The 27,982-nt window shown below is 45.0% G+C and overlaps 1 protein-coding gene across 1 annotated transcript in view; it reads left to right on the top strand.

Moving 5' to 3' along the window:
• Window positions 1-27,982, top strand: part of SORCS3 (sortilin related VPS10 domain containing receptor 3) — a 566,960-nt gene that overhangs the window by 250,370 nt on the left and 288,608 nt on the right. The window contains exon 3 of the mRNA XM_070605236.1: window positions 12,205-12,304. Within this exon, the coding sequence (XP_070461337.1) occupies window positions 12,205-12,304 (100 nt within the window). The remainder of the gene's footprint in view (window positions 1-12,204; window positions 12,305-27,982) is intronic.

Below are 27,982 nucleotides of genomic sequence, written 5' to 3'. Positions count from 1 at the left end.
CTGGGATCTGAATGAGAAACCCCAGGCCACGAAAACAGAGCACGCGAACTTAACTGCTATGCCAACAGGCCAGCCCCTTAATTTGCCCTTTTTTATTCTCATTTTCTCATGAGTGTACAATGGAGTTTTCTAGAAGCTACATGATGTACATGATATTGTAACAAATTAAATGCAGAAAGTTATGAGAATCTGTCTTCCATTAAGCCTGATATTGAAGAGTTTTGTAAAAAAATGTGAAACAGTGGTACTCTTTATCCCTAAAATTGTATTGTTTTGGAAATTTGTTTTTCATAAAATTATGTTACTTATGTGTTATTGTTATTTTAAAATGAATTAATAAATATTGTAAAATTTTATCAGTTGTAATTTCTAATATATTACTTATTGACAGATAACATATGAATTAAATTTCTTAGGATTCCAAATAAGTTTGAAAAGTATGAAGGAGTCCTGTGACATGAAATTTTGAGAACCACTGTTAAAGACTTGGTACTCTGGTGTGAAAACACAGTTAAGGTCTCACATATTTTTATAATGCTTTGGTGGCAAAGGATGTGTCCTTTTGGTAGCTTAGAACTCCTGTGTCCAGAAACTTCAAAATGATGATGCCCAATGTTGGCAAGTATGCAGTGAAACTGTTATTGTCATATATTGTTAGTGGAAGTACAAATTGACCAATATTTCTGTAGGGCAGTTATAACAAGAGCCTTAATGATAGTGTTTACCCTTTGAACTAATAATTGCACTTCTGTGAATTTATTCTAAGGAAACAAATAAAGATGCATACAAAGATTTATGTACAAATACACACTAACATTATTTAATATAAAAATTTGGCTAGAAACTGACCAACTGGCCAAGAAGAGACTTAAAGTAAATTATGATACATTTATACATTGGAATATTGTAAGGCTTGTAAAATGATTTTTTGAAGAATGTTTAACAACATGAGGAAATTATGTTAAGTGAAAGAGCAAAACACTAAACTGTGTACAAAGAATGCCCCAGAGTTTATAAGCACACATGTGCGCAGAGAGTAGAGAAAATCACAGCAAAATGTTCACTGAGCTTTTCTCGGTGTGGTGTAGCTATAATTGTCTCTATTGCACATTATTGTTTTTTATATTTTATGATATTTCTACTATAAAGTTTCAGTACTTTTATTTTTTAAAAAGACCCTAGAGTGTGGCATTCCTTTTATCTAAGGCTATGGGAACCAATCTACTGAGCCAGCCCATGTCACCTTGGGTTCAACTGAGTGCTGCCTTAGATCTCGGAGAGGGCATTTCTCTAAAGGCCACAGTAATGGTTTGAGGAATACTCTGTGACTTGAGAATAAACCCAACTTTGAGCTAATTGCTTTTTCTTACATAGCCTTTCAAAAGAAAGCTTACAAAAACTGCAATTGGTTTTCATGCCCTACACCTCGGGTCTATTGTCAAGAGCATTTGGAGTATAGAATGTGGGGTCCAGCAGGGCAATTGTTTAAGTAATGTTGTACAACTGGCACAGAGCAGGGAGCATAGAAATCAATGTATCTTTCTTTTAAAGGAAGACATAAATGAGACTTCAGTTTTCTGAGCCCATAGGAGAAGGGGTGACTACCGTCTAAGAACTTTAAGTAGGAGAGCTGCAATGCACTCCTTAGTATTTGGGAATTTCTGCTTTCCTGGGTTGAGAGATGTCATGTGTTGGAAGTCTTTAGTCTTCATTCTTCCCTGAATGACCAGTAGGATGACTGATAGAACCAGCACTGCATGAAGAAACGTCTGCTTTGTTGTTAGTCTCTCACAGCAGAACATTTTCACAATCGGAACAGAATCTCTCTGAATGTGACTATTTCAGTCCCTGGCACACACTGGCTCAGTTTGAGTATCTACCTCGCATGGTATTATTCGGCATGCCTTAGGGGTTAAAAGAGACATCCAAGGTAGTTTCTTGATCTCAGAGAACTTATTCTGTCTGGGGAAAGAAACCTCATGCACAAAAAATTAAATAATGACATAAAACCCCAGCAGAAGAGAAGAGCTGTATGTCCCCAGAGAGCAGGTACAGTGCTCCATGAGAGTGACACAGATGCTGCATGCTGGGGCACCAGAGGCAGGAGAGATGAGAGGCTTCATGGAGAAGGATAGCAGCAAAAGGAGATGCTCTCTTCTCTACAGGGCTCCCTGCTCCTGGGAGGGATAGGCTCACTTGAATTGATAAAACAGTTCATTAATGCATTGAGTGCCTACCATGTACAAGGGGTTGTGCTTATCCATGAGAAGAAAAAGATTTACAAATTAGTGGGACACAGAATTTAACTTCTCTAGAGTAGAGAGATGGTCTGAAGCCTCTTCATCAGTTCACATTTCTCCATTAGGCAGCTACGCATTTTATCCTGGGGGTTTCTGGATGTGCACAAACAGACATAATTGCGTGCATGTCAGAGGGGCCCAACTGGCTGCATGTAATTTTAAAGGGAAATGGTAAACAGATACTCCCCAGACGGAGATGCCTTGCTAAAACTGTCCAGAGCCTTCTAGTTGGTGCCTCATTATTTTTTTGCCCAAGAAAACTTAGTGAAAAAAGTTGAGTCCGTTTTCCCTAGACTTTAATTTGCAAGTGTTGGCCACCTGCTGGAGGCTATCTCTGATTATGTGGAGCCACCCCTCCATCTTCCCACGTGCCTTTTGGTAGCTTACTGCTGACATCGTGGGAATGAGATGGCACTAGCCTGTCCACTGGTGGTTATTTAACTACAACTCAGCTGCCGTTTGCTCAGAAAAGTATGGAGCAATTTCTCCTCCAATGATTACGTTATTATTCTACCATGGGGTCTCCCAAACTGACAGTGAAGTGAACTCCATGATATTAGGGCTATTTAAGCTTCACAGTAATCCTGTGAAGGCACTGTTTCTATTCCCATTGAGCAGATATGAAACACGAGAGACTTATGTAATTAGCCTGAGGTTCCAGATTTGAAACCAAATCTCTCTGTCTCTGAAATGAATCCTCTTATGATTATGTTGAGGCTGTGTTTTTGAATGCAAATACTTATCTATAATAGAGTTCCTCTACAGATGTGTTAATTTACTGATCTGCATTATAACTGCTCAGTAACAAACCACTTTATTGCTATTATTTTTAACTACATAAGTGATGCACGGATACATTTTTGTTTTAAAACATTGCCGCATTAGCAATGAACTAAATCCCCATAGCCAACCCGCCCTACCCCAGTCCCCTACTCAGACGTCACTTCTATTACCAATTATTTGTGTTTTCCTCTAGAATTTTAAAAATACACTTGTGTATACTCGTATAAACCTAATAGAAATATATTGTTTTGTTTTGCCTGTGTGTACTGTTTGTGTTATAAATATTTTATCATTCAGTAGCCTTATTCCTTTAGTAATATGTCTTAAAGATGTTTCCAGATCAATAATCTTGATATCTACTTTGTTCTTTAATGCTGTTATGTAGTATATGTGTGTATGTGCAAGTGTATGTGTCTGTGTGTAAAATGCACTGTATTTTATTTAGCCTTTCCCCTCATGGTTGTCATTCCATTATGTTCATATGAACAGAGGTGCCATGAGGTATGAGATGTCATCACTTCTTAGGGGATCTGCACATGTTCTTTCTTTTCTCTGGGGCGCTTCTTTCCTCTCCTCGCCTGTATGACACAAACAGGCCTCCTGGCTGATAGGTTGAGGTCTCTTGGCATTTGATTCCTCAGAATAACAATCTGACACACCTATTGTCAGAACTGAAGCACTCACACCGTGAGAAAGAAAGACCAAGGATCTGAATGTTTGGCCGACTGTGCACACCCCAGCCTTCCCTCCTAGGTCTGTGCTGGGATGATGCTGTGTTGTGTCTATATCTTATTTGGAATAAACCATGAATCCTGCATGACTGGTCTCCAGAGTCAGCTAACCTCCAATTTTCTGTGCTTGGAACCCAGTAATGGCTCTCATTCAAAAGCTGGGGCAGGAGGATGTAGAGATGAATTAATTATCCTGCATCATTGTGCTTCTCTTTGTGAGACTAGATAATGCAACTGAGGAGTCAGATAACAAGAAGGGGTCACTGAGAGCTTTGTGAGCTTCTGCCTTGGCATCAGCCTGCCTGCGGATTTTCTGAAGCATAGGGTGGGACCAATACTCACTTGGAGGAGAAAGCTATTTAAATCGCTTGCTTTTGGCTTGAATTCTGAAATTAGTTATCTGGCTGGTTGTTTGTGGTCAGGCTGGGCTTCTGCCAGTGCAAAGATACAAAGTAATGTGGCTTTGGGCACTGGCCCTAAGATGAGGAGTGGAAGAGGCCAGAGGCCAGTGGAAGAGGCATCGGAGCATCAGTAGTTTTCCCGTTTCCATCATAAAGACTCTCTGGGCAGCCATTGGTCTGGAGCTGTGCTGTGGAAACTCCTGACCCTGACCTTGGAATGAGCTGTGGTTCACCACACTCTGGAGCCCTTAATTGCCTGTGGTCTTTGATTGTTGACCATCCTTAGGGTAGCTCAGTAGAATGCACTCAGGAGGAATAGCTGTTGGGTGTTTCCCAAGGCCTGGCACTTGAAAGGATAGTTCTGTCCTGATTCCCCAGGCAGCTGGGCCATATTGTACTTTCATGGTGGCAGTTGGAAACACTGGCCAAAAATTATTTAATGGTTAAATGGGCATCCATGTGTGTCACCCCGTGTTAAGTGGAAGGAATGTGAATCAAGGCAAAGAAAACAAGGCAATTAGCTTTGAGGAAAATACAATCTGGAGTGTGCATGAAAATGACAGCCGTGAGCATTGATGGCACAAGAGCTTTTAGCAGATGCTAAGTTAGATATCTTACTACTCCTTGCTGGGTCCTCACAATGACAATTGTATTGTTGAGCTGAGGTTCAGGGAAGAACCTGGAGAGCTCACACAGCTGGTTCTTCCGCCTCTGAGTTTAGTCGTCTTTGCACTGCTCCCATCTTCCTTGTGTTCTCTACTTAGAGTGGTGCTTTTAGAGATGCAAAAGACATTTCATTCATTATTTTTCTTTTAAGGAGCTTCTAGTAACTGCGGAAAAGAGAAAAGGCACATGTACATATTCAGAGAATACATAGGGAACTCCTAGCTGCTGTTGATATAAATGCGGAGGAGAGTGTGGGCTGAAGTTGTAGGAAGAGTCTCCATGATGTAATTAGTACTGGAGCTGGGAGTCAAAAAAGGAGAAAATCTGGGGCTGACCATTGGTGTAGCAGTTAAGTTGGCACATCCACCTTGGCAGCCCGGGGTTCTCCGGTTTAGATCCTGGGTGTGGACCTACGTACCGCTTGTCAAGCCATGCTGTGGCAGGTGTCCCACATATAAAATAGAGGAAGATGGGCACAGATGTTAACTCAGGGCCAATCTTCCTCAGCAAAAAGAGGAGGATTGGTGGGGATGTTAGCTTAAGGCTAGTCTTACTCAAAAAAAAAATTTAAAAACGGAGAAAGTCGGGACAATTGCCAGCCATCAGCTCATTGGGAGAGTGGGTAAACTGGGCAGATTCTGAAGGCCTGAATGCCAGGCCTAGGTAGGCATTTTGACCTGATAAGGCAGCCAGCAAAGATGGATGAGTTAGGGCATCAGCGACCCTGGCAGGAATCTTGGGACGTTGTCTTAGAGACAAAAGCAGTGGTGGGGATGGTAGTAGTTGATGCTGTCATCAGCTAGAGCAGTGGCCACCAAATTATGCCCTGCCTGCTGTTGTAAATACAGTGTATTGTGGCACAGCCACACCTATTCATTTACCAATTGTGTTTGGCTTTTTTTTTGAGCTGCAAGGGCAGAGGTGAATAGTTGTGACAGAGATTGGCAAAACCTAAAATATTTACTATCTGGCCCTTTTACAGAAAAAAAGTTTGCTAACTTGAGCTAACCACTTGTGAGTGTCCATAAAGAGGAAGCAAAGCTCAGTGCCTGGCACATGGTAAATGCCATAATAGATCATAGACGGATATATGCCAAGAAACGAGCAAAACAAAATAAAATTGCTAACAGGAAAAGGAAACCCTCATGAGTGTGGTTGTTTGCTGAGTTTAGATTACATCACAAGAAGGGAGTCCACTGAGAAGATGACACTGATAAGAGAATCAGAGAGTAAAGACTCGTGGTTTCCCAGTTCCTTAGTTTTGCAGAACTCCAGGGCAGGAGTTGGAGAGGGAAGGAGGAATGGGGCTGAGAAGCGCGGGAGACAAACAGGGGAAGGCGGCTGCTGGAGAAGGAAAGAGTGTGCCCACTCCAATCCTGAACATCTGGTGGGCCCGGCGAGAACTGGCAGAGTGCCTTTCAAGTCCTCTCACCTCTGGCAGGAACGTGGCATTGGGAACGCGGGTGTTGAGTGCCAGCTCAGCTCTACTGGGAAGCTGGCTTGGCTGCATTGGCTGCAAGTTTTTCTTTTCTGTTCTTTTACTTTTAAAATAGCAGCCCATATGCTTGTTGCCACCAGCCTCTCTTCCAGAAGCTCCCTAGAGGAGAGGGCGCTTGCTGAGTGAATAAAAGTATACCATATTCACAACGCAACTCTGGAAATTGTCGTTGAGAGAGTAGCACTGGGGAAAAGCCAGAGTATGGCAGGTTAGGCTGGGGTGGTCCTCCCAGAATGTACCGGCCCACTTGAGGCTCTTCTGATGGACTATCAGGATGGGAGAAGAGCTTATGAGTAGGTGAAGGGTTCAGACTGGCAGTCAGGGTCCTGGCCTAGACTTGTCTGCCTCTGGGAGATTGAAGAGGGAGGGCACCCAGTCTGCCAGCCCGCTTTGGGGACCTGGGGAGTAATGTGAGTGGGAGGTCCAACCACAAATCAAGCAGGTGCCTGGGCAGGTGGTGGAGCCATGGAGCAGGTGACCTACAGTGATGCAAATGGGAAAGCCAGAGACAACACCTATGAGGCTAGGATTCAGGACCCCAGCTGCTGACTGGGTTCAGATGCTCTGGAATTCAGGACTCTGAAGCCAGACATAGTTGGAACAGACTGGTCAGGAGCTATGGACTCAGGCCCTGGGAATAAAGAAAGACCCAGTTGCTGGAGCTGGAGACCAAGGGAGTGTCTCTTTGAAGGTACAGCCTACTTGGAGAAAATTTTATCAATAACCAGCAAAGTAGAATTATACATAGAGTATGAAGCAGTAATTGCATATCAAGATGTCTTTCCAGAAAAACTTTTCTTTACAAATGTACAAGAAGCAATGTTTAAGAATGTTCATTGAAACATTGTTCATTATAGCATAGTTCAATAGAAAAAAGCAAAAATATTTATCAGTGGCTGAAAGGATAAATAGGCAGTGGTTTATTCATAAGCTGCAATGCTCTACAGCAGTTAAAATGAATGAATTATGGCTAAGTCTGTCAACATGGATAAATCCCTGGAACTGAACGTTGGGCAAAACAAGCAAGCTGCAGAACATGTATCCTGTATGACAACATTCATGTAAATGTAAAAACACTCAAAAAAGATTATATGTTTATGAACACAAATGCTGGTTAAATCTAGTAGTGGGCATATGATTGACATCTCATTGTGCTTTTCTGTGTGCTAGAAAATAATTCATAGAAAAGACAGAAAGAAAAGAAAAAGAGAGAGGGGGATACACATGTGTGCACACACACATGCAAGCAAATAACCTGCTGGAATTGGGGTAACCTGAGTCAGGGCACAGAGGCTGGAAGCCCTGTGGCTGTGTGCCTCTCGTGTGTTGCCTTCCAGGTTGGCTGCGTGATCTGAGCAATTCAAAATGGTAAAAGGCATAGGGCCAGGCCCATGGTGGGTGCTCAATGCACATGTGTGATGTTTACAGCTTTTTGGATATTTCAGTGTTAGGAGCTTAGTGTCAAAATTTGAGAGGCTAGCTTTAAAATAAGGGAAATGAGCATGTTTCCGCTAAGTGACCCCACCTGCAGATGTCTAGAGTTACAAGGTGGAGAATGGTCTGCTTTCTTGTAAAAGCGAGTTCTGCAGGCACAGCTGTCTCTGGCAATGGGGCTGAGGCCTCTCTGCCAGCTGCCCCTCACCCAGGCAGAGGAGGCCTACCAAACTCGGTGGTCAACGCAGTGTGCAGCGTTCCTGCTGGAAAGGACAGAGTCCAGGGCACCTTTGGTCCCACAGGCTCCCTGGCTCCTTGAGGTGTCTTCAGTGAGCGAGTCTTGTTTCTGGCAGGCTGAATGAGCAGAAGCTGCCTGAGGCACAAAGGGAGCTGAACTATGGAGGGTGCTTTGTTGGGAAGTACCCGCTCTCATCAGCCACTTTTGGAAAACAGCAAAGTCAGTGTGACTCTGTTGTGCAGCTTACAGAAAGAAAGACTATGCCTGGTGCTAAGCACACTGCCTTTGATGAGGGTTATTTGGATTCTGGAAGGAAGTTTGTTGTGACATCAGTCATGCAAGGAGCCCTGAGAATTTAGCTCTTATAAGTAAGATGTTTCCTGTATATAGTATGAGGAAAAATCACTAGTTGGAAAACAGCTTAGCATTGTGTTGGTGGAATAATAAGATTTAAGGTCCAGAAGGGGCCTTATGATTATCTGAGTTAACAAAACTTTTGTGTTGCTGATAGAATGGGCTTGATTCTCTTCTTGACCAAACTCTAGTCAGGATCTTCTGTGTTCTTTTTCACTTAGGCCCTGTCCTTGGGTATGTCCTTCAGAGCCCAATTTTAGCAAGAGTCCTGCTAAGTCAATTTAGCCAGATCTCCTCCTAACCCTGACTAATGTCTCATCATCCTCAAAATCGGATCAAATTCTTCATTACCCCACCATGCCCCAAATGATGTCCAATAACCCTGGCCTATCTTCAGCCAGAATCCTGCCAGGTTAGTCTAGCAAAGAATTACCCTACCTTCTTAGTTATGTTCCATCCATGATTCCTCCCCTTCTCTTTGGCTATAAATTCCCACTTTTCCTGGTTGAATTCAGAGTCGAGCCCAATCTTTCTCCCCTACTGTAAAACCCCATTGCAGTACTATTAATAATAATAGTGTAAAATCCCTATACCTATCGCAATAGTTCTGAATGAAGTCTGCCTTCCCATTTAACAAGTGTTGGAATAGTTTTTTCTTTAACAGGCTTAGAGAATTGGTTTGTCCAGGTAACACTTTGAGTACATTTCAGAATCACTTCTCAAGTCTAGATTTCCAGATTCCAAGTTCAATGTTCTTTCCCCGTACTGTGCTGTCTTTAAGCTTTCAAGAGTGTAGAATCAATAAGTAATTCACTCTATAGAATCTATTCAGATTAATAAAAGTATGCAGCTGACAGTCTCTAGTAGTTATGGTCTTTCTCCTCCCCTGTCCTGGGTAGGATAGGAGCTCAGGGTGATTGGTCATTTAACCTTAATGCTAGTGAGAATGAACTGTGGATCTTTTTCTGGCACCAGATGCTGCTGGACCTTGCCAGTATCCAAAGGGTCAGGTGTGTTTTCTAGGTGTGGCTCTGTGCTGTGTTGCCACTCGACATTAGCAGTTGGTCAAGAACTTGTCAGTAGGTTTGGACAAGTTCATTCATTCTCACAAATAAAGACAAAGCAAAGCAATACAAACATCAACACATTCAGCACACGCTTTGTACCAGGCATAGTGCAAGATATTAGTGCTGCTATCAGAAATGGCTCATGTCCTCAGGGAGTTATAGTCAATGGAGAGGTCCTAGAATAGAAACAGTATGACTAAAACAATAGGATAAATGCTAAAATAGAAATACGTACAAGGCAGTATGAGAACACAAAGGAAATTATGATTAATTTCCCATTGAGAAAGTTGGAAGGAGGGTGATATTGGAGTTGGGTGTTGAGAGTTGGAGAGAAATTTACCAAGGTTAGGAAACAAAGGATGGATAGTTCAGGCAAAGGAAATAATGTGTGCAGAAATGGAGGGCAATGAAACTTCAAGACATTCAGGGGAGTTTAGCGAGGCTAGAGTGAAAGGGGTAGAGGAGCAGCTGGCTGGAAATAGGTCTAGTAAGGGAGGCTGAAGCCAGATCTTATAAGACTAAGCTTGGAAGATACAACTTCACTGTGTGCAGGCAGTGGATAATTACTACCAGGGAGTGAGGTGAGAGATCTGGGTGGTTGAAATATAACCTGATGACAGCATGGAGGATGATGGGCAGGGGAGAAGGTTGAAGAAGAGCATCCAGTTGGGAGATTGTTACGAAAATGGTGATGCATGAGCCACAGCATTGGAATGAGGATGGAAAGGCCAGAGTTCCAAGTTATTTAAGAGACAGAATTACTAAGATTTGGAGACCAAGCTAGGTTTGAGAGATAAAAGCAGGTGAGAAGATTGAGAATGATTCCCAATGCTTAGGGTAGACAGGAGACAGAATATAAGAAGTCAGTTTTTGGGGGGTCTTATTATTAAAGTTAGCATAACCAATGATCATGTGGGGCCTGTAGCCTAGGGAGGCATTTGAGATGTTGACATTTGTTTATTCAATAAACGTGCTGAGTGTGCATGATGTGTAAGGCCTGGATCTGTACACTTTGGGGAAAGGAGAAGTGAATGCTGTTTCTATTTTTATTTATTTTTTTGACGTTTCAGTCCGCCACCATCCTGTCAGGAGGTTTCCCATGTGTTATATCTTTGCATCCTCACAAACACCTTGTGAGATTAACTCATTCCCATTTTTCAGGTTAGAAACCCAAGGCTTCTGCAGGTTAAGTAACTGTACATGGTCATGTAACCGGAGAGCTGCCGGTCGAGGGATGAAGCAGAGATTTTGGTACACCCAAAGTTCATGTTCTTTCCTCTCACCAGAGTGTTCTGTGAAGTTCCTTGTTCTTGAGGAGCTTCCACTGTGGTTGGAGAAACAGAACATAGGAAATGAATCTTGACAATATCACAGTTAAGAAGAGGCATGTGCAGTGTACCTTGGGCGTATAATGGATGGGGGCGTTTGTTCCGGTGCAGAGGAGAGATGAGTGGTGATTGGGAAGAAGGCTATGAAGCCTTAACAAAGGTGATGGTGGGTATTTAAGCTGGGCCTGGGGCATGGAATTTGCCAGGTTGGATGAGGGTGGGGATAATTCTTAAAGGTCATCACGCAGTTTGGCTACTAGGTTTATAAAGATAAGCTGTGGGCTACGGCAGAGGCAGATTAGAGTTAGAGAGTGGGTGGAGGCTTACGGAAAAGGCAGAGGCGGGTAGTTAGTAGGGGAGGCACATAGCCAGAGTCAGGAGCTGAGATTGAGGACCGAATGATGGCAACCCTGAGGTCAACCGTGAATTGACCATAGAGAAAATAAATTGACTTCTGTGACTTCTAAAGCTCAAATGGAACAAGTTTCATGAGTCTAGCCAAGGAAGGAGATGACACAAAGGTGGGGTGAGAACCTGATAATACCAGTAGTTTGAAAAGGGAGTGAGGTCTGTATGGAGTGAAGGGTGGGGAAGTGAGGCAAAAAGCGGCAAGGAGGCTGGCTGCTTGAATCTCACTGTTTGGCACTGCTGTTCCCCCTCCACCATGGAAAGGCAGATGGAGAAGAAGGAGCCTATGGGTTGGCCTGCCTTTGTTCTCTGAGCCCTGACTTGTGGTTTTGGTGTAAGATCAGAGCCCTGGAAATTAGGCCCAAAGGACAAGCAGATACCAGCAGGACAATTGGAATGAGGAACTATTGGCAGGAGTTCAATGTCACTGGCTTTTAACCCTGACACACCATTGCTCCTTTGTAAAACATCAAACTTCCTGCCTGGTGTGGCCTAATTTGGCCTTTGGAGCCCACAAGCTCTTGGATGGGGTGTTTCCTGCCCCTTCAGAGTTCCCCTGGCTTTAGACTCCATGGAGGGGGCGTGAAGTTGGTTGCACCCCAGTGACCTCAGGTGTTGGTTGGTCTGGCCTCTCTCCCTGTGGCTTTGTCGCTCAGCTCCCCTCCATAGAGCCACACAGAGAAGCAAAGGGCTGAGCACGGGAGGAAGGCTGTCTCAGCAGCTCCTTTCACCGTATAGCTTCTCGAAGGGCAGAGAAGTAGGTCTCTGAGAAAGGCCTGGAGCAAAGGGGAGCCAGTTCAGGTAGTAAGCAGATGCATTAGTCTAATTGCTCTTCTAAAATTAACGGGGCCTTTAGTCTCTGAAGAACACTTTTAAGCACTCATGTGATTTGGGAACAAAGGTGCGGGGCAGGGGAGAGCCTAGCTCCCCTTTAAACACAGTCCCTCATTTGGTAGAAACACTCTCTCCCTTTCTTCCTTTCTCTCCTACCTGCAGATCAACGGATTACGGCACCACCTATGAGAAGCTGAATGACAAAGTGGGTTTGAAGACTGTCCTCAGTTACCTCTACGTCAATCCCACCAACAAAAGGAAGGTAAGAGGAGCAGTCATGGGTCCCGAGCACTCCCTGGGGGGTAGCAGGGCTCGTAGAGCCAGGAGTTGAGAAAAAATCTGTAGCCGTAGAATCGCTTATAGAGGGTCTGTTTTACTTTCCAAGAACATCACAGACTGTAATTCTAGCAACTCCTTGATAGTAGTGGTAGTGATAATAACAACAACAGCAGTAAATCTACGTAACTGTGTAAGGGATTCCTCTGTGACGGGGATGGCTCTAAGAGCTTTACACGCCTTATCTCATTTATCCTCACCGTGCATCTATGGGGTAGAAATTATTATTGTCCTCATTTTGCGATGAAGAAACTGAACCTCAGAAAGATTAGGTAAGTTTCTAGCCTGAAGTCAGACAGTGGTAAGTCACAGATCTGAGATCTGAGTAGGGGTCTGCTCGACTCCAGAGTTGAGCTACCCTCTTGCTGGTCTATTTTCAGGGAACTCCTTATAAACGGTGAGTCCCTTTCTGCCAAGGGAAGGATAGGCAGCCTCTGGGTTCTTCAGCTTGATCCCGAGCTGCTTCTGAGACACGGGACAGCTGACCTGGCTCTGCCGGCCCCTCTGCTTCTCTCTCTTTCCAGTTGACTAACAGCCAGGACACGGCTGAAATCATGTAAGGTCAGACGTTGGTCGTGGAGAGGGGGCCTGGATTCCGTGGAAGGATGGATGGTTTTAGAAAGTGAATACTGTACAGTATGTTGACCTTTCGGAGAGGTGATCTTTCCCCAGCTAGGATGGCAGTGCTGTTCAGAAGCTGAGGCAGGCCTGGCCCAGTAAACACACCAGAGGTATAAAAGCCCGTTTGAATGTTTCCGAAAGGCTAAAAGCGGTACTCCAAAACTCTCCTCTTGCAATCTGATTTGTGTTGCCTGAGGTCTTGCAAACCCTTCCTTCAGCAAGATGAGCTCAGGGGTGAACTTCACCCCATTGTGCAGATGACCCTGATCTCTGATTCCAGCTTCTTGGAGTCCAAGTTGTGACTTAGAATGGTGGTTGTTTATGCTGCTCAAGGCAGAGCAGCTTTGAGTCAAACCCTCCACATCAAGACTCACAGCCCCACCCCTTCTCCTCGCTCCCACCTCCACGGCCCCGCAACATCCCCAGCAAAGGAAGGAAGCAGAATTGGTGACCGCTGGTTCAGCGTTGGTGATTGATGCCCAAAGATCCAGCCAGCTGCCCTGACCTGAGATGGTGCCCAAGTGCCACCAGCCAAGTGCCCATACCCTGATCATCAGGACGGCTGTTTAGGCACCTGTGACTGGTTGTAGCTGAGTAGTTTCTCTTTTCTTTGTCCAAACGGGCTGTCATTTTCATATTTTTCAGTATTGTTATTTGAATTATTGAAAGTTAGAGCTGGAAGGGTCACAGATTGCATTTATACCAGCAGTTATTGATAGTTTTTGAACTGTGACTCTTGCAAATGTGATTAGAGCTCAAGGCTTTTCTAGAAACATGCCCCCATACACAACATTTTGACAACAATTTTTAGGTCTTCAGAGTACCTTGAATCCCACTCCATGGAAGCAAGAGATCCATGGAGTCTTGGTTAAGAATCCTTCATCTATACCAATAGCCTTATTTTACAGATGAGAAAACTGAAACCCAAAAACCCACATAGCCAGGTAAGACAGGAGCCGGGGGTAGACCCTGGGACTCTTGATTCTCAGTCCAGGCGTCTTTGCTTTAGATCACACTTTGCACCTTTTCCTCCCATGCAGTCAAAGCCTTGGGTTTCAAAGTTGATGGTTTAGTCCTGAGTTGGAAGCTTGAGGCAGTTGCTTCACGACCTTGAATTAAAGCTTGGCACCATGTTCAAGATGGATACGTGATAAAACTGGACTGAATCAAGTCAGCGGTCATCTATCTCAGTTATTCCTCTGCCCTTCTCCCTTCATTAAGAAGGAAGCTGAGGCCCATGGAAGACAAATGTCCCACGTGTTTCACTCAGCTGGTTAGTGGCAGCACTGGCAGTTGGTCTCATGACTCCCAGTTTGAAGCTCTTCCCATCCCACCTACGTGACGTGGGGTCAGATGGAATCACAGAGGTGTATGCAACTCCACGAGGAGCAGGGAGTGGATATTTGACACATGGCAGATGCCCTCAGTGGTGATCTCTGCTCTATGTCTGGGCAACAACAGAATTAATCCTGTTCTCATCTAGATGATGGACTAGCTATCTTTGTGAGGATTTTCCCAAGTGGCAATGAAAGATCACACTTGTTTGCATCCATTTTGGTGGTCCTCTGTCATGTGTGTTTCCTCTTGGGCTCCTACTTAAAGATCACGTCTCTTTTGGTCTTCTGCTGTTTTTCTCTACTCCTGACTGTTTTCTCTCTCTTTAGCACAACCTAGGGTTGCTTATAAGTGTAAGAGACAAAGGGTGGGTTAAGGCAGATGCTGAGGGTTGGAAGGAACAGAACCTGAGATTTGGAGACCAATGGTGCAGAAATGCCACCTCTGTTTCTCCCTCCCAGAGGTAACGTTCAGACCATGGACTCTCTGGCGCCATTTCTCATAGGAATCATTGCCCAGTTAACCAAAGTTAGGTCTGTTGTTTTCTGTCTTCTCTGAAAAACACTCTGAAAGCACAGTTAACTCCCACCTAAGAGGCACAGACACCCAGTAAGTTGAAAGTACAGACATTGTCATCATTCAGATTGGGGAAGCTGAAGGACAAGCTACCACCAGGGATGTTTTTCTCTTTTGAAAATAGCAATAGAAATTAATTTCATAAGGATTCATAAGGAGACTGTGTGGTCCTGAAGTGCTTTCTGAGTCCAAGGAAAGATGAAATTAGATTGTTTCATTTTATTGTGAAGTGTTTTCGATTGTGTTCTGAGCCTCTAGTGCTGATGACGCACAAATATTCTACATGGTGACTTTTTCTTAACCAGTGTATTCAGTTTACTAGACCTACCCTTCTCTAGCCACTCAGGCAGAATGACAGTGAGGAGTAAGTGAAAATACTCTTCTTTGTTTCTTTATTGGTCTAGTGTTCTGGGTCACTTTGACCTTGTAATGCAACATTTTTATTTTTTTTAAGTTTCCTTCTTAACACATCTTGACATTTAAACCTGTGGTCATCTGGATTCTCATCTCAGCTTGAATTAAACGAGATTCTTTGAATTCTCTCAGCACCCAAATTAGCGGTAGCTCCCATGTTCATTGACCAGCTAATGACAGTAGTATCCGGCAGGTTTTTCAGTTAATCTTGTGGAAACACTTGCTTTTCACCTAATGAGTTATTTATTTAACAGATGGCTACTGCTTTTGTTGGAGGCTGTGAGTACATCAGAGATCTGTTGCCCCTGGCAAAACAGCAAATTGTGCTTGTATTTATATAGTTGTTCCCAAAGCTCCTTGTTGATTTCTTAACACTTTTTTGACAACATCAAGTCTCCAAATGCAGATAGTTGATAAGCCCTAGGTTGAAGGTAGAAGTGTTAACATGTGTATAGTCTCCTTCTACTAGTAATCATCTTAGTTAGCATTAATTGAGCACCTACTATACTAAGCTTCCTTTTAGGAGCTTATCTGTATATTCTCCAGTCCTCCCAGTCACTTTAGAAGGCAGGCCAGAGAAGGAAATAGTCTCTGTAAATTACCGCAAGGCTGTATTACCTGTAAATGGTAGATCTGCACTGGCCTTTCCATTGGTTTTATTTGGGGGACAAGTCAGGATACTTCTGGCAATGGTGGAGTCCTTTAAGGAAACTGAGATTGGGACTAATAATATCTACTAGTCTTTCGCTAAATGAAAATACTGATGTGAAATGCTTTGGAGCTACTTCTGCTGAAGTTGTTCTAGACTGTCCTGTATTGTGGGGGCATCAGCATGATTTTAATGACCTTGACCTGCCCTGGCTGTGTTTGATGTGAATTTTGCATCCCTCGCTGTTTACCTTTCTCTGGCCGTTGGCCAGTTAGCTCATTGCCTGGCTGTTGCCTGAGCCTGGCGCTTCGAACATGAAGAGCAGTGTGTTAGTTCTAGAAGCAAGTGTGTTTGAGGTTTGCCTCACAGAGAAGGAGCTCTGCTATGATGGGCTCTGAGCTCCAGCTCACAGCTTCTCCTTCCCCTGGCAGCAGATAAATGTCCCTGGGTTCCTAGAACTCATTATTGTCAGCTGAGTCTTATCCTCAGGCCCATGCAGAATGGCATGTGCCAAGGTCAAGCCTGCGTTTAACAGAGCTGTGCTTTGTACAATACAAACAGGTTGAAGGCTTTGTACTTCGACAAGAGAAGGGCTTGGCTCCTATGGGTGTCTATTTGAGAACAAATGTTTGAGCAGACAGGGAAATGCAGGCATGTTATGGCCTAATTGCTCTGGCTCAGAAGTAGCTGCCACCTGCAGATTTGGAAACAGTGTTTTGGAAATAGCAGAGAGCATAGGAAGGTCTGATTGCCAGGGAATGTGACCAAATCACTGCAGGGTAGAGTTGCATGTGCTTCTGTGTGTGTGTGTGTGTGTGTGTGTGTGTGTGTTTGTATAGGAAGGACTGTAAAGTCTGACATCAGAATAGGATAATGACTTCATTTTATTGAGCTCCTAATAAGTTCCGGCATTGCGCTAAATTCATTTCTACACTCTAAGTTCCACTGTTAATCTACTGGGCCTCATAGTTTATCCCCATTTGACAGGTGGAGAAACTGAGGCTCAAGCAGGTGAGCCACTTGCTTTTGGTACAGTAGCTAGTAAGAAGGGGTCCAGGCTCCCCATTCACCTCTCTCTGCCCACATGAGCTGTGCTATATCATCTGATCCTTCTACTGGTTGGCTGCTCCCGGCACAGGTATAGAGACCAGGTGAGTGCAGCTACATTTCACTCTATTCCTAGTGATTGCTGCCTGGGGTTTCTGCCCATTAGAGTTAGAGGATTAGCAGTTTCTTGGAGGAGGAGGGGAGTGTTGGAGCCTCCGTTCCTAATTGATTTACCAGTGAGAAGGATAATTACTTCCAGGCTACCCTGCAGAAATACAGTGGGAATTACCATTCTGATTTCTCCGAGGAGCGAGCTGCCTCTGTCAAGCTCTTAAAGAGGCATTGTGTGTGTGGTCGGATGTTGGTTATGCCCATGGCCTTCTCTTAATACAGCAGGATAACCCTGAGCTCCCTTTAATGCCCTGGAAATCTCTAAACAAGACAAAACACAGAATTTTAAAATATTGGACTCCTGCTTTTCCTAACCGTGTCTCCTCAGCCTGTTGGAGGGTCAGGGAAAGTAAGCTCTATGGTAGTGCGCTTTCAGTTCGCTGATATTAAAATCTCTTACACTAAAGCAAAGCAGAACAACAAAAGAGTGTGGACAGATAATTTTAGGCTGTTAAGCAGTCTGTTAAATGTCCACCTCTGAGCAAAGTATTTTGGAGGGGAAGTTTCTGTTTTCAGCAATGTGCAATCTCCCTGGGCTGGGCAGACAAGATGCACACAGAAAACAATGACGTATAGACCTGGGGTCTCCAACTCAAATGCATACAAGCGCCAGGCAAGTAATGGCAATGAGTGATGTGGGCCAGGTGGGGACTGTGGCAGTCCCTCTGTAAAGGAGTTCCCACTAGTAAGCTTCAGATGACTGTTGTCACTGTCATGTGAGAAGGAGGCCCTGGTGCAACCTCATTGTCATTGTTTTTTCATTTTCTTATGATATTTTTTCTCTGTTTTTATATGAAAGTTCTGTATTTTGCAATGTTTTACATAGGCTATGATGTGGAGTTCAGGGTACGAGGCCTGGCAGTGTGTCCCAAATCTACCTCAATCCCTTGTATCCAGTTGGCGTCATGTGCCATATTCTGAGTAGTAAGTCAGTCTCCAGATGAAAACTTGCTATTTGCAAAGTGATCTTTGGGGCCATAGGATAAGGATCACACTTAGCAGCTGCTCCTGCTGTGAGGCCTCTCTGATCTGTGGAAGAGATAAACTGAGTCGAGATGGCTCGCAGAGACCTCCCTTTGACTCAAAGGAATCACATAGTAGGTCTTGCAAGGCAAAGGGACCTTTTTTGTCATTTAAGGGTAAGCCCACTAGAGCAGGCATAGGAGTCAGATATCTGCTTTCCGGCCCTTGTTCTGCCCCTGAATAACTGAGTGTTCTGGAGCAAGCCAGTCCCACTCAGGGCCTCCATTTCCCTGTTTGTGTGATGGCAGGGTTAGGTCCTCACTTTTTGAGGTTCCTTCTCGCTCAGGTTGTCTGGAGGGTCACCATTTGGATACTGTGTCTCAGAGGGCTATGTTGGAATATGTGATGATCCATGCACTTTGGCCTCAGTGGGTAGCCAGTTGGGTAGTCCTTGGAAGATGTGATCCCCGTAGTTCTCGGTTCTTTGGCCACATGTTGACCATCTTAGCCCTCTTATCCAGGCCAGCTTTTCAGAAGTTCCACTTCCTTTGTTAGAAGCTGGAAGGGTTCCCTTTAACCCACTGACTCTGCTGGTGAAACTCAGAGCCACAGCATCCTTGATGGCACAGTTGAGGGGTTCCATCAGCATGAGCTGATGCAGCTTCACATGAGCGTCACTGTCCTTGTTCAGGCGTGCACAGCCCTCTTCCTGCAGGAAAAAGAGCTAGAGATGCTGTCTGGATCTGTTCTGGCAACCCAGAGGCGAGGACACCAAGGATCACAACAGCAAGCAGGGGACCAGCTCTGCTGCACCACACTTCCTCCTGCTTGAACATACACTTGCTGCAGCCTCAACCAGGCGTCACACCTCTGTGGGCCCTGCTTTCTCCCTTCAGAAACTGTTCATAATAACCTATGTGTTAAAGAGCAAGTAAGAGAATTCCCTCTTAGTGCTGATAGCCATTTCTGTGTCCAAAGGTGACAAGTGTCTATGACAATAATGACAATGACAATAATAGTAATGACAATGGCAGTAATAATAAGAAGAAGAAGAAGAAGAAGAAACAGCTGGCATTTTTTGAAAGTTTACTATGTGCCAAAAATTATTCTAATTGCTTTACGTGAATTAACTCATTTAATACTTTGCCAACAAAGCTTTGATGTTGGTACTGTAATTATTCCATTTATAAATGAGGAAAGTCCTTTCATTCATGGCCAAGAGATCAGTGACTTCCTCAAAATTTTGGTTGCTGATGGTCATTTACGTTGTTCTAATGTGCTCATCTAACTCACTTTTGTTCATATTTAATTCTTAGACTCACCGCATGTTAGGGCTGAAAGAGCCCCAGAGACTGTCCATGCAGGCCCCATTTAACAGAGGAGGGCACCTGGGGACTTGCCCAAGGTCATGAAGTCATTTGCAGCCGAGCCAGAGCTCAAACTGGGTCTACTGACTCCTGGTCCAGTGTTCTCTGCCAAGCCCACAGGCTGTTGACAGCTGGAGCACAGATCTGATGGAGAACCCTGACTGGGTACAGGGGTGAATGCAAGTAGGGAGCGGTTGGGAATATGTACTCCCCACCCATCACACTGAATGTGTGTTCTAGCTGTAGGGTTCATACAAGCAGTCATAGCTTCTCGGTTCTCTGGTCTCAAAGCCAAAAGGATGTTGCAGCTGGAATCCCATTTCAAATGAACCTAAATGAGAAACCGGGGTCCTAGAATCCAAGCTCTCTCCTGCATGTTGGAAGCACAGAATGGTTGAGTAGCATGCTCAGGGCCAAATGGCTATCCACGAACCAAGAGGCTGGGTCCCCTGGGGAAGAGATGTTGGAGTGGGAATCAGGATTTCTGGTTTAGGACTTTCTGTTAATTAGCTGTGAGGCATTGCAAAAGCCATTTACATTCTCTGAGCCTCTGTTTCTCAATCTGTAAAATGGAGATAACAGATCATTTACCTATCCACTCTTTTAGAGAGCAAAATTAGAATAAAATGAGGAAGGTAATATTGTTTTGGAGGAAATAAGCTATAGAAGGGATGGGGAAGATTGCAACAACTCAGATGGAGGTGCCATCACGATCGCAGACTGGAATCCAGGCTTCCTGGCTGTGCCCGTAGTGTGGACCACAAGGGCTGCCTGGCCTCCCCTGCTGGGCTGCCTGCTTCTTGGCTTCACTGGGGAAGCTGCAGCTCCAAGACCCTGGGTTTTTTAAGAACCTCACATCCTGCCTTCTTCAGGATGCATGCTGCCCCCTTCTTTTTTCCAACTTTTCCCCTGTCTCTTAAAGCCAAACCTGCTGACTGCCTGAGAGAGATTGATTATTCTGCTGATGGAGAGAAATGGTCTCAGTCTTGTTAATTCACAACCACCTCGTTTTTCTTGCCTCATAAATTAACAGTTACTGGGGGGCTAGAGCAGTGTTTTAGGAGATGCATTTAGGGGAAAATGTGTGAAAGGAAGAAGGGAAAAAGGGAAAAGAATTGAACTTGGACCAAACCTTCGTCATTCACTCATGCCGAGTCCAAACCGTTTTCTTCTTGGTATGTCCAGAAAGAGAACCAGAAAATAAAGCCCCTGAGACTGAAAGTATCAGACTTCATTGTGGCTGAGAAATCAGAAGAGAGGTGGATCAATGAGGAGAAAGACACTGGTTTATAAGTTCCCATCTGTCTTTGCCAGTGTGACGATGGAGTAGATATGAAGTGTGGTTCAATTCAAACTAATCACTTAGAGGAAAAGGAATATAGAGTAATTCTTGGAAATTCACTCTTTAGTCACAAAGTCCCTTTCTCAGCAAATATGTGTATGTGGTTCCCTGTATAAATCACTGCAGTGGGCTCTAGCCAAGAATTTATTTAAAGCCTTGTTAAAATGATTACTAGTTTTTTCTTTTGCATTTTATTTGAAAATGGGAAGAATATAAACCTATAGCCTGGCTTCTCTCCAAGGTGCCCTTCGGGGTTTCCATTGAGCATATCATATTTTTTTAAAGTAAAGATATGATTTGCAGTAAGAATATCCAGGCATTTAAGAGGAATAATAAAAATTAGCCACTTATTGCACTTTTTAGTGCCTTGTTTGCCAAACCTTTTTTTTGTTTTTTGTTTTTTGTTTTTTTGGTGAGGAAGACTGGCCCTGAGCTAACATCCATTGCCAATCTTCCTCTTTTTGCTTGAGGAGGATTGCCAGTCTTCCTCTATTTTGTAGGTGGGATGCCGCCACAGCATGGCTTGATGAGTGGTGTGTAGGTCTGTGCCTGGGATCCCAACCTGAGGACCCCAGGCGACCTAAGCTGAGTGCGCAAACTTGACCACTATGCCACAAGGCCGGCCCCACCTTACCTGTTTTTTTTATTTGATTTTTATTAGTTTTGGGTTTGTGTGTGTGTGTGTGTGTGTATGTATATGTGTGTCTGTGTGGGTATAAAGGATATTCAACAAAGAGTGTTATGAGAATTTTAGAGTTAGGAAATAAGAAAAAAACCAGAACCCTGTTCCTCCTCTGGGCAAACTCTGACTTGGAATGAACTAAGGATCCAAAGGAAGCCTGTGTTTCTGGAGGGTCACGTGAGTTGCTGGTTCTGTTTTGCTGCCCAGCTCACCCAGGGCCCCTGGTTGACCCCGATGGTTGCTCAGTCAAGCCTCTGAGGAGGGATCCCATTCAGGGGAGGATGGAGCTGAGGGTAGAGTCTAAGGCAGAGCCAGTAATCAGAGCAGAAAGACCAACGACCCAACCCAAAGGCGAGGGCATTGAACCCCAGCATGAGGGTGTCAGGCTGAGTAAGAGAAAAATCGGAACAGGACACACAGGCCTGGATGACCAGTGGAGATCATGAGAATTTTACACTTTGAAGGTCTTTGATAAGGAAAACAATGTGTCCCAATTTGAAAGAGTTAATATAGCACCAAGTTGCAAAGTTTGAAGAAAGGTGTCATCCTGTAGCATAATTAGAGCCCATGAAAGGGAGAGGCAAAAATCAGGCGGACTTTGGAAGAAAGCTTGGGATTTGGAGAAGGAGGGAATAGAAAGGACAATCAGATGGGGGTCTGAAGGGATGGCGGTTTTAATAGGCATTTTGGGTTCAGCAGTTGCAAGTTGGGAGAGAGAGAGGTTGGGACGAGATATGGTAGACCCCCAAAATCTCAGGGATGGAGTTAGGACTCAGTGCAGAAGACCATGGGGAGCCATAGCAGGCTTCTGAGCAGGGGGCCGACAGCATGAAGGCAGTGTGTAAAGAAGGCTCACAGAGTCTCTTGGGTTGATGAGGTACCTTGTTAAGCATCCCACTCCATCTCTCCTCCTCTACCCTGCCCTCACCAGCCCGCCTGGGTGTGTTTTCTGAGCATCAGAGGCTGAGCCATTTTAGCAAAGAGCCTGGGAAGGCAGGGCGATGTGCTCTTCCTAATGTGCTGACGCACAGTTATATGGCAAACGGGTCTCACTGCCCCTGAGGTCGAGAGATCTGTGACAAAAACAGCCACCACCACCAGTGAAAGAAATGGCTCTATTTTTTCCTTCCTTGGTGAGCTCAACCAAGCAGAGAGATTGCTGCTGGCATGCATGCCTCTGCCCTGGCCCGTCCCCCCATTATCAGCCCAAGGTCAGAATGACAGACGTCAGCGCTCAGCACACGCGCTGCTCGTGAGCGTGTTTGGGTAATGAGGGCCGAGCGTCCTGGGATCCTCGGGTCTGCCAAATGGCTGGGGGGCAGGTTTGGAGCAAGCAAGTCCCTGTTCCTGCACGTTGGGGTCTGAGCTGGCAGTGCAGAGTGAGACACTGACTGCAGTGACAAATGGAGACCTAGCTTGGTGCTGGCAGCCCCACGCGGAGGGCCCCAGAAGCAGATGCAGACAGTCAGCCCTGCTCTTCCACAGCTCTGGTCTAACACTGAGAAATGGCTCAGGCTGTCTTAGGATGACCAAACAGGCAGGCATAATGAACCAGAGAGGATGGAGGTGTGAGAAATGCATGAGTGTCTCCTGGGTGCCAGAGATAGGAAAGGGTGTGGTTCAGTTTATAAGCTTGCTAGCTGTTCCTGGTTCCTCCCTAGTGCCCCGCAAGGCCAGATGATGTGGAGGGAAGAGCTCCACAGCACAGCCTGTGCCTCACTAGCTGTGCGACCTTGAATATATTATTTAACTTCTCTAAGCCTTAGTTTTCTCATCTGTAAATGGGGCTCACAACAGTATTAAAAAAATTAAAAATTAAATGCCAATGTGTGTAGGGTGCACAGAGTACGTGCTCAACAATGTGACTTTCTCCTACCCCTGTTAAATGAACCTTTCTTTGGCTGTCCCCTCTCCCAGTTCCCAGGGACCCCGTATCCACGTAGCTGACTTTTCTATCTTGGGAAAAGGAATCCATCCCTCTCAAACTAGCATTAGACAAGGTCCTTTCAATTTCTAAAACAAAAAATTGCTTCCTCTGCATCTTTTCTCTTTCTTCCTCTATCCAACCACCTGCCTTTGAGCCTTCTCACTGATCCATTGATTGCTTCTAGCTCACTTAGTAAAGTATAAATTTAAAATTATAGTTGCCAGCCATGGACAGTGTGTGCAAAGTAAGTTTCCACCCATGAACACCCAAGGCCCGTTAGGCAGATAGAGCTGGTGGAACAGGGACTGATTCAGGTCTGCCTGCCTCAGAGCCCCAGACAGCTTCTGCAGCAGTGTGCCCCCATGAAACACCACCTCCATCTGTGCAGACACATATTCAGATTCGTTGCTCCCTCTTGATGCTGTACAGATTATCCTTCTCAACACCACACATTTGTGGATCTCCTTGCTTGTGGGGGGCACTGTGTCAGGCCCAGGAAATATGCAGGCACTTCAGGCCTGGACCCCACACTGGTAAAGATTGTACTTAGGTGGAACTCTCATTTGGGAGTGAGGGCAGGGAGAGGAGCCAGTGGCCCCAGACCTCAGAGACTGCAGTCATGGCAGCAGCTGCTAGACTAGATATCAGGACTGGGTTCTAGTTCCAGCCTGGGCATTGTAAAGAAAAAATAAATGCTAACATTTATTGAGCAATTACTGTGTGCCATGCTAATGTTTTGACATGAACATTTTTCTCACACACAAAATTATATAAGGTAGGACCAGCCCTGGTTGCCTAGTGGTTAAGTTCAGCGTGCTCTGCTTCAGTGGCCAGGGTTTGGTTCCTGGACATGGACCTACACTGCTCATCTATCAGTGGCCATGCTCTGGTTGCAGCTCACATGCAAAACGAGGAAGTCTGGCACAGGTGTTAGCTCAGGGTGCATCTTCCTCAGCCAAAAACAAAAAATTATATATATATATATGAGATAAGTACTGTTATTATCCCCATTTTAAGAGAAAGGGGAGGAGGAGAAAGAGAGAGTGACCGAAGGTGTTCTGGGCGGGGGAGTGTACATTGAGGCAAACAGGTTGGTCAAGTGATCCCAGCTGGGGAGTGGCCAGCTAGGTTTTGAACCTGGATTGTCCAACTTCGAAACATAAGCTCTTGCTATGGTATCTTACTGGGCTTCCTCGGCTTAGACAGGCACCGTGACCTTCCAGAACCTCTCTTTATATATCTAAAAAAGGAGTGTAGATGGGCAGAGGGATGTGTTTCCTTCTAGTCCAGCAATGCCAGGGGCCCATGCTGAGAAGTTGTGAAAAAAGGTCCCTGCTGAGAGGAGAAGTCAGAGGATTACAGGGTTGCTGAGGTTTCTTACCCATAGGACAACCAATAGACTGCATCCAGTAATTCGCAAGAATAAGCAGTGGGGCCAAGCTCTGGCGTTCTTACTTGGAAGCCCCGAAGGGTGAGGGCTGGCTGGGTTCCCTAGGGTCTGTTCCCACTTGGACAAGAAGCCACTTCGTGCAAATCCTGGCTCTACGTCCTTGCAGCTGGTGGCTTGGGCATATTATTAAATATTTCTAAGTTTCTGTTTCCTCGTCTGTATAATCAGGATAATGCTGGTGTCTGACTCATAGGCTGATAGGAGGATTAAATGAGAAGTGTTTGCAAATGCTTAGCCAGTGCCCAACCCCTGGTTCCCAGTTAGTAAATGCTGTTTCTTATTATTCTTATCATCATCCTAATCTCAGGACAACTGGCCCCTATAAACAGGGAGTAGTTCCATGTTGGATCTGCCCATTTATTAACAGACACTCAGCCTGGCTGGGCTCTCATGGCCCTCTCTGAAGTATTGATGATCTGTTTGGAGAAATATGGAGCAGATCGATTACTCAAATACTGTCTGGTATAAGCTTCTCGTTAAACTGATGAAGAAACTGAGTCCCAGTGAGGGGAGTCACTTTTTCAAGGTTCCACAGCCACTTAATGGCAGAACTATGGTTTTGGAAATCAGATTTCTGGCTTCAAGCCCAGTGCTCTTCTTATTAAATTACACAGAGAGATACTGCACAATGCAGATAGACCTGGGCAGACAAGTAGCTGAGGAGGACACTGACAACTAGGAGCTTTGAGATACTCGTTGTCTTTGTCCCGTAAACCTAGAGTTTCCAGGGCACTGGGATTAGAAGAGACCAGGCAAAGCTTTCAGACCAGGGTGACTCTGCAGGGGAACCTGACCAAGGCCGTGGATAAGGTGCCCAAGGCCAAATTGGATCCAGAACAGCCAAAGGCAGCAAAATCAGAGGAAAATCTGAGTCGAGGTTGAACAAGGAGAGAAAAGACCCAAATCGGAGAAGGTCTGATAAATTCCCAAGGGTAAGTAAAGGCCCCAGACCGGAAGACCAGGCAGAAGGGAAGATACCAGGAAGATGGGGACCCGGTCAGCCATAGAGTGCAAGGCAGGCCTGGGCATGGGGTTCTGGACTGAGACTATGAGGTTTTTGGAAGGCAATTTTTATAGGATTCCTTTCGCTTGTTGGGGGGATGGTACTTGGAGAAGCGCTTGACTGATTAAAGCTGCCAGGCTGGGCCAGACAAGAAGCACACTCACGTTAAGAGAGCAGCAGAGACATAGGATGCAATTATCCAAAGTGGTCTTTGGCCTGAACCTTGAATCTTCCATCATCCCGGGAGAGGGAGTGACAGCATGTATTTGCATGGAAGGTTTCCTGACTCCACTCTGGACCTTTTGAGACGAGTTGATGTCAGAGCAGAATCGTAGCACTCAGGTTTGCTCCAGAAATGTCTTGGAGTAATAAACTGCTGACTTTCTGGTCTCAACCACCCCGCCTTGATCCCAAATCACAGAGCATTGGCATTCGTTAGTCAGAGGAGACCAGCCTCATGGATGCAAGCTTGTGAAAGTTATTTCTCTGAGAAGATTTCCTCAGTGTTAATAGAAGTGTCCTGATGTGGCTGTCTGTAAAACCTGTCTTACCTCAGCGGACCTTAATCATATTGTAAATAGTTTAAAGTACTCCATGTCACCCTCTTCTCTTGAGCAGCTACAAAGATTGTTTCTCTTTAGTCTCACGGCTGCTTGCATATGAACTCATGCATGCTGAGTCTACCCTGAAGTCTTGGGGAGGGTACTTGGGGCCTGGGCCACTGACCTCTGGAAGTGAGGGAGAAGGCAGTGGTGAGGAAGGAGTCCATTACCCCAGGCATCCTCTCAAAAAGTGACAGTCAGAGCTTTTCATTTAGGAATCAACTCTTTGATCATGCGGATCCTTACTCAGAACTTTCAAGAGCTCCCCAGTGTCCATGGGAGAAAAATTTATACATCTGTGTGGTATAGAATGTGGTTCCAAGCTTACCTGTCCAGCCTTCTCTTTGCCCTGCTCAGTAGTACCAGTTTTGTGACCTTAGATAAGTTAAATGCTCCAAACCTCAGGCCATTATTGTAAAATGGGAATCGTGATACCTGCTTCTATCAGTTGGGATGCTTTGGCTTTATAAGGTGCAGAAGACTCTGCCTTAACTGGCTGAAGCATGGGGAAGATATTACTGCAAGTGATTGTTGATTGTTAATTCATTGGTTCTGTTACATCATTGAGGACCAGCTTCCTTGCATTTTTCTACTCTGCCATCTAGGCTGTTGACCTTTGTCCTCAGGCTAATTTCTTTGTCATGGATGACCAGATGGTTGCAAAGGTTCTAGCATCACATCCAGACATGAAAATGTCCAGAAGAAAAATAGGAGACAACACGTTTTCAGAATGAGGGGACTGTTTGCAGAAGCACACAGCTGCCAGCATTGCATCCTGTGTGCATGCCTATACCAGGGCTGGGCAGACCAGGGGAGCCAGCAGGGGGCCCAGCCTCCTCCCAGCGCGTGCCCACACAGAGGGGGATAGCTCAACAGAATGTGGGTTCTGTTGGGAAGGAAGAAGGAGAGGTGTGGATGGATGCTTTATAGGCAACCAACAATGCCTGCCACATTGTCTCACAGGGGCCTTTTGAGAATCAAATGAAATAAGCTGTGTGCATCATGTAAATATTAGCATCTTTCCTGTTTACCATCTTTCCCATACGTGTGTCTTGGCTTTCACTATGTGCCCACTCCACCTACCAAAATCTTACTCTTCTTTCAAAGTGTCAATGCAAATAATCCATAACCAATCTATAAATCAAAATTGGGTGGGTTTATTATGAGCCAGATCTGAGGACTAGCCCGGGGCCTGCCTTCCCCAAGGAAGGAAAGGCACCAAAGAAGTTGGGTATACAGAGCGGTTATATACCATCTTGGAACAAATAGCATACATCATACATGTTACGAATGTTCCTTTTACAATTGTCTCGAGATGCTTAGCTGGCACAGCAGATCAGTGGTCAACAGGTCAGTGGTCATGAGGTGAGCATAGCAGGTCAGTAATTAATCCTTAGTTTAGGGAGAGATGCTTATCCTAAAGGAAATGCCGATATGAGGGGGGAGTTCCGTCCC

Source organism: Equus przewalskii, chromosome 1, assembly GCF_037783145.1.
Source record: "Equus przewalskii isolate Varuska chromosome 1, EquPr2, whole genome shotgun sequence".
NCBI classification, from domain to species: Eukaryota; Metazoa; Chordata; class Mammalia; order Perissodactyla; family Equidae; genus Equus; species Equus przewalskii.
This window is presented reverse-complemented; position numbering and strand designations above follow the sequence as displayed.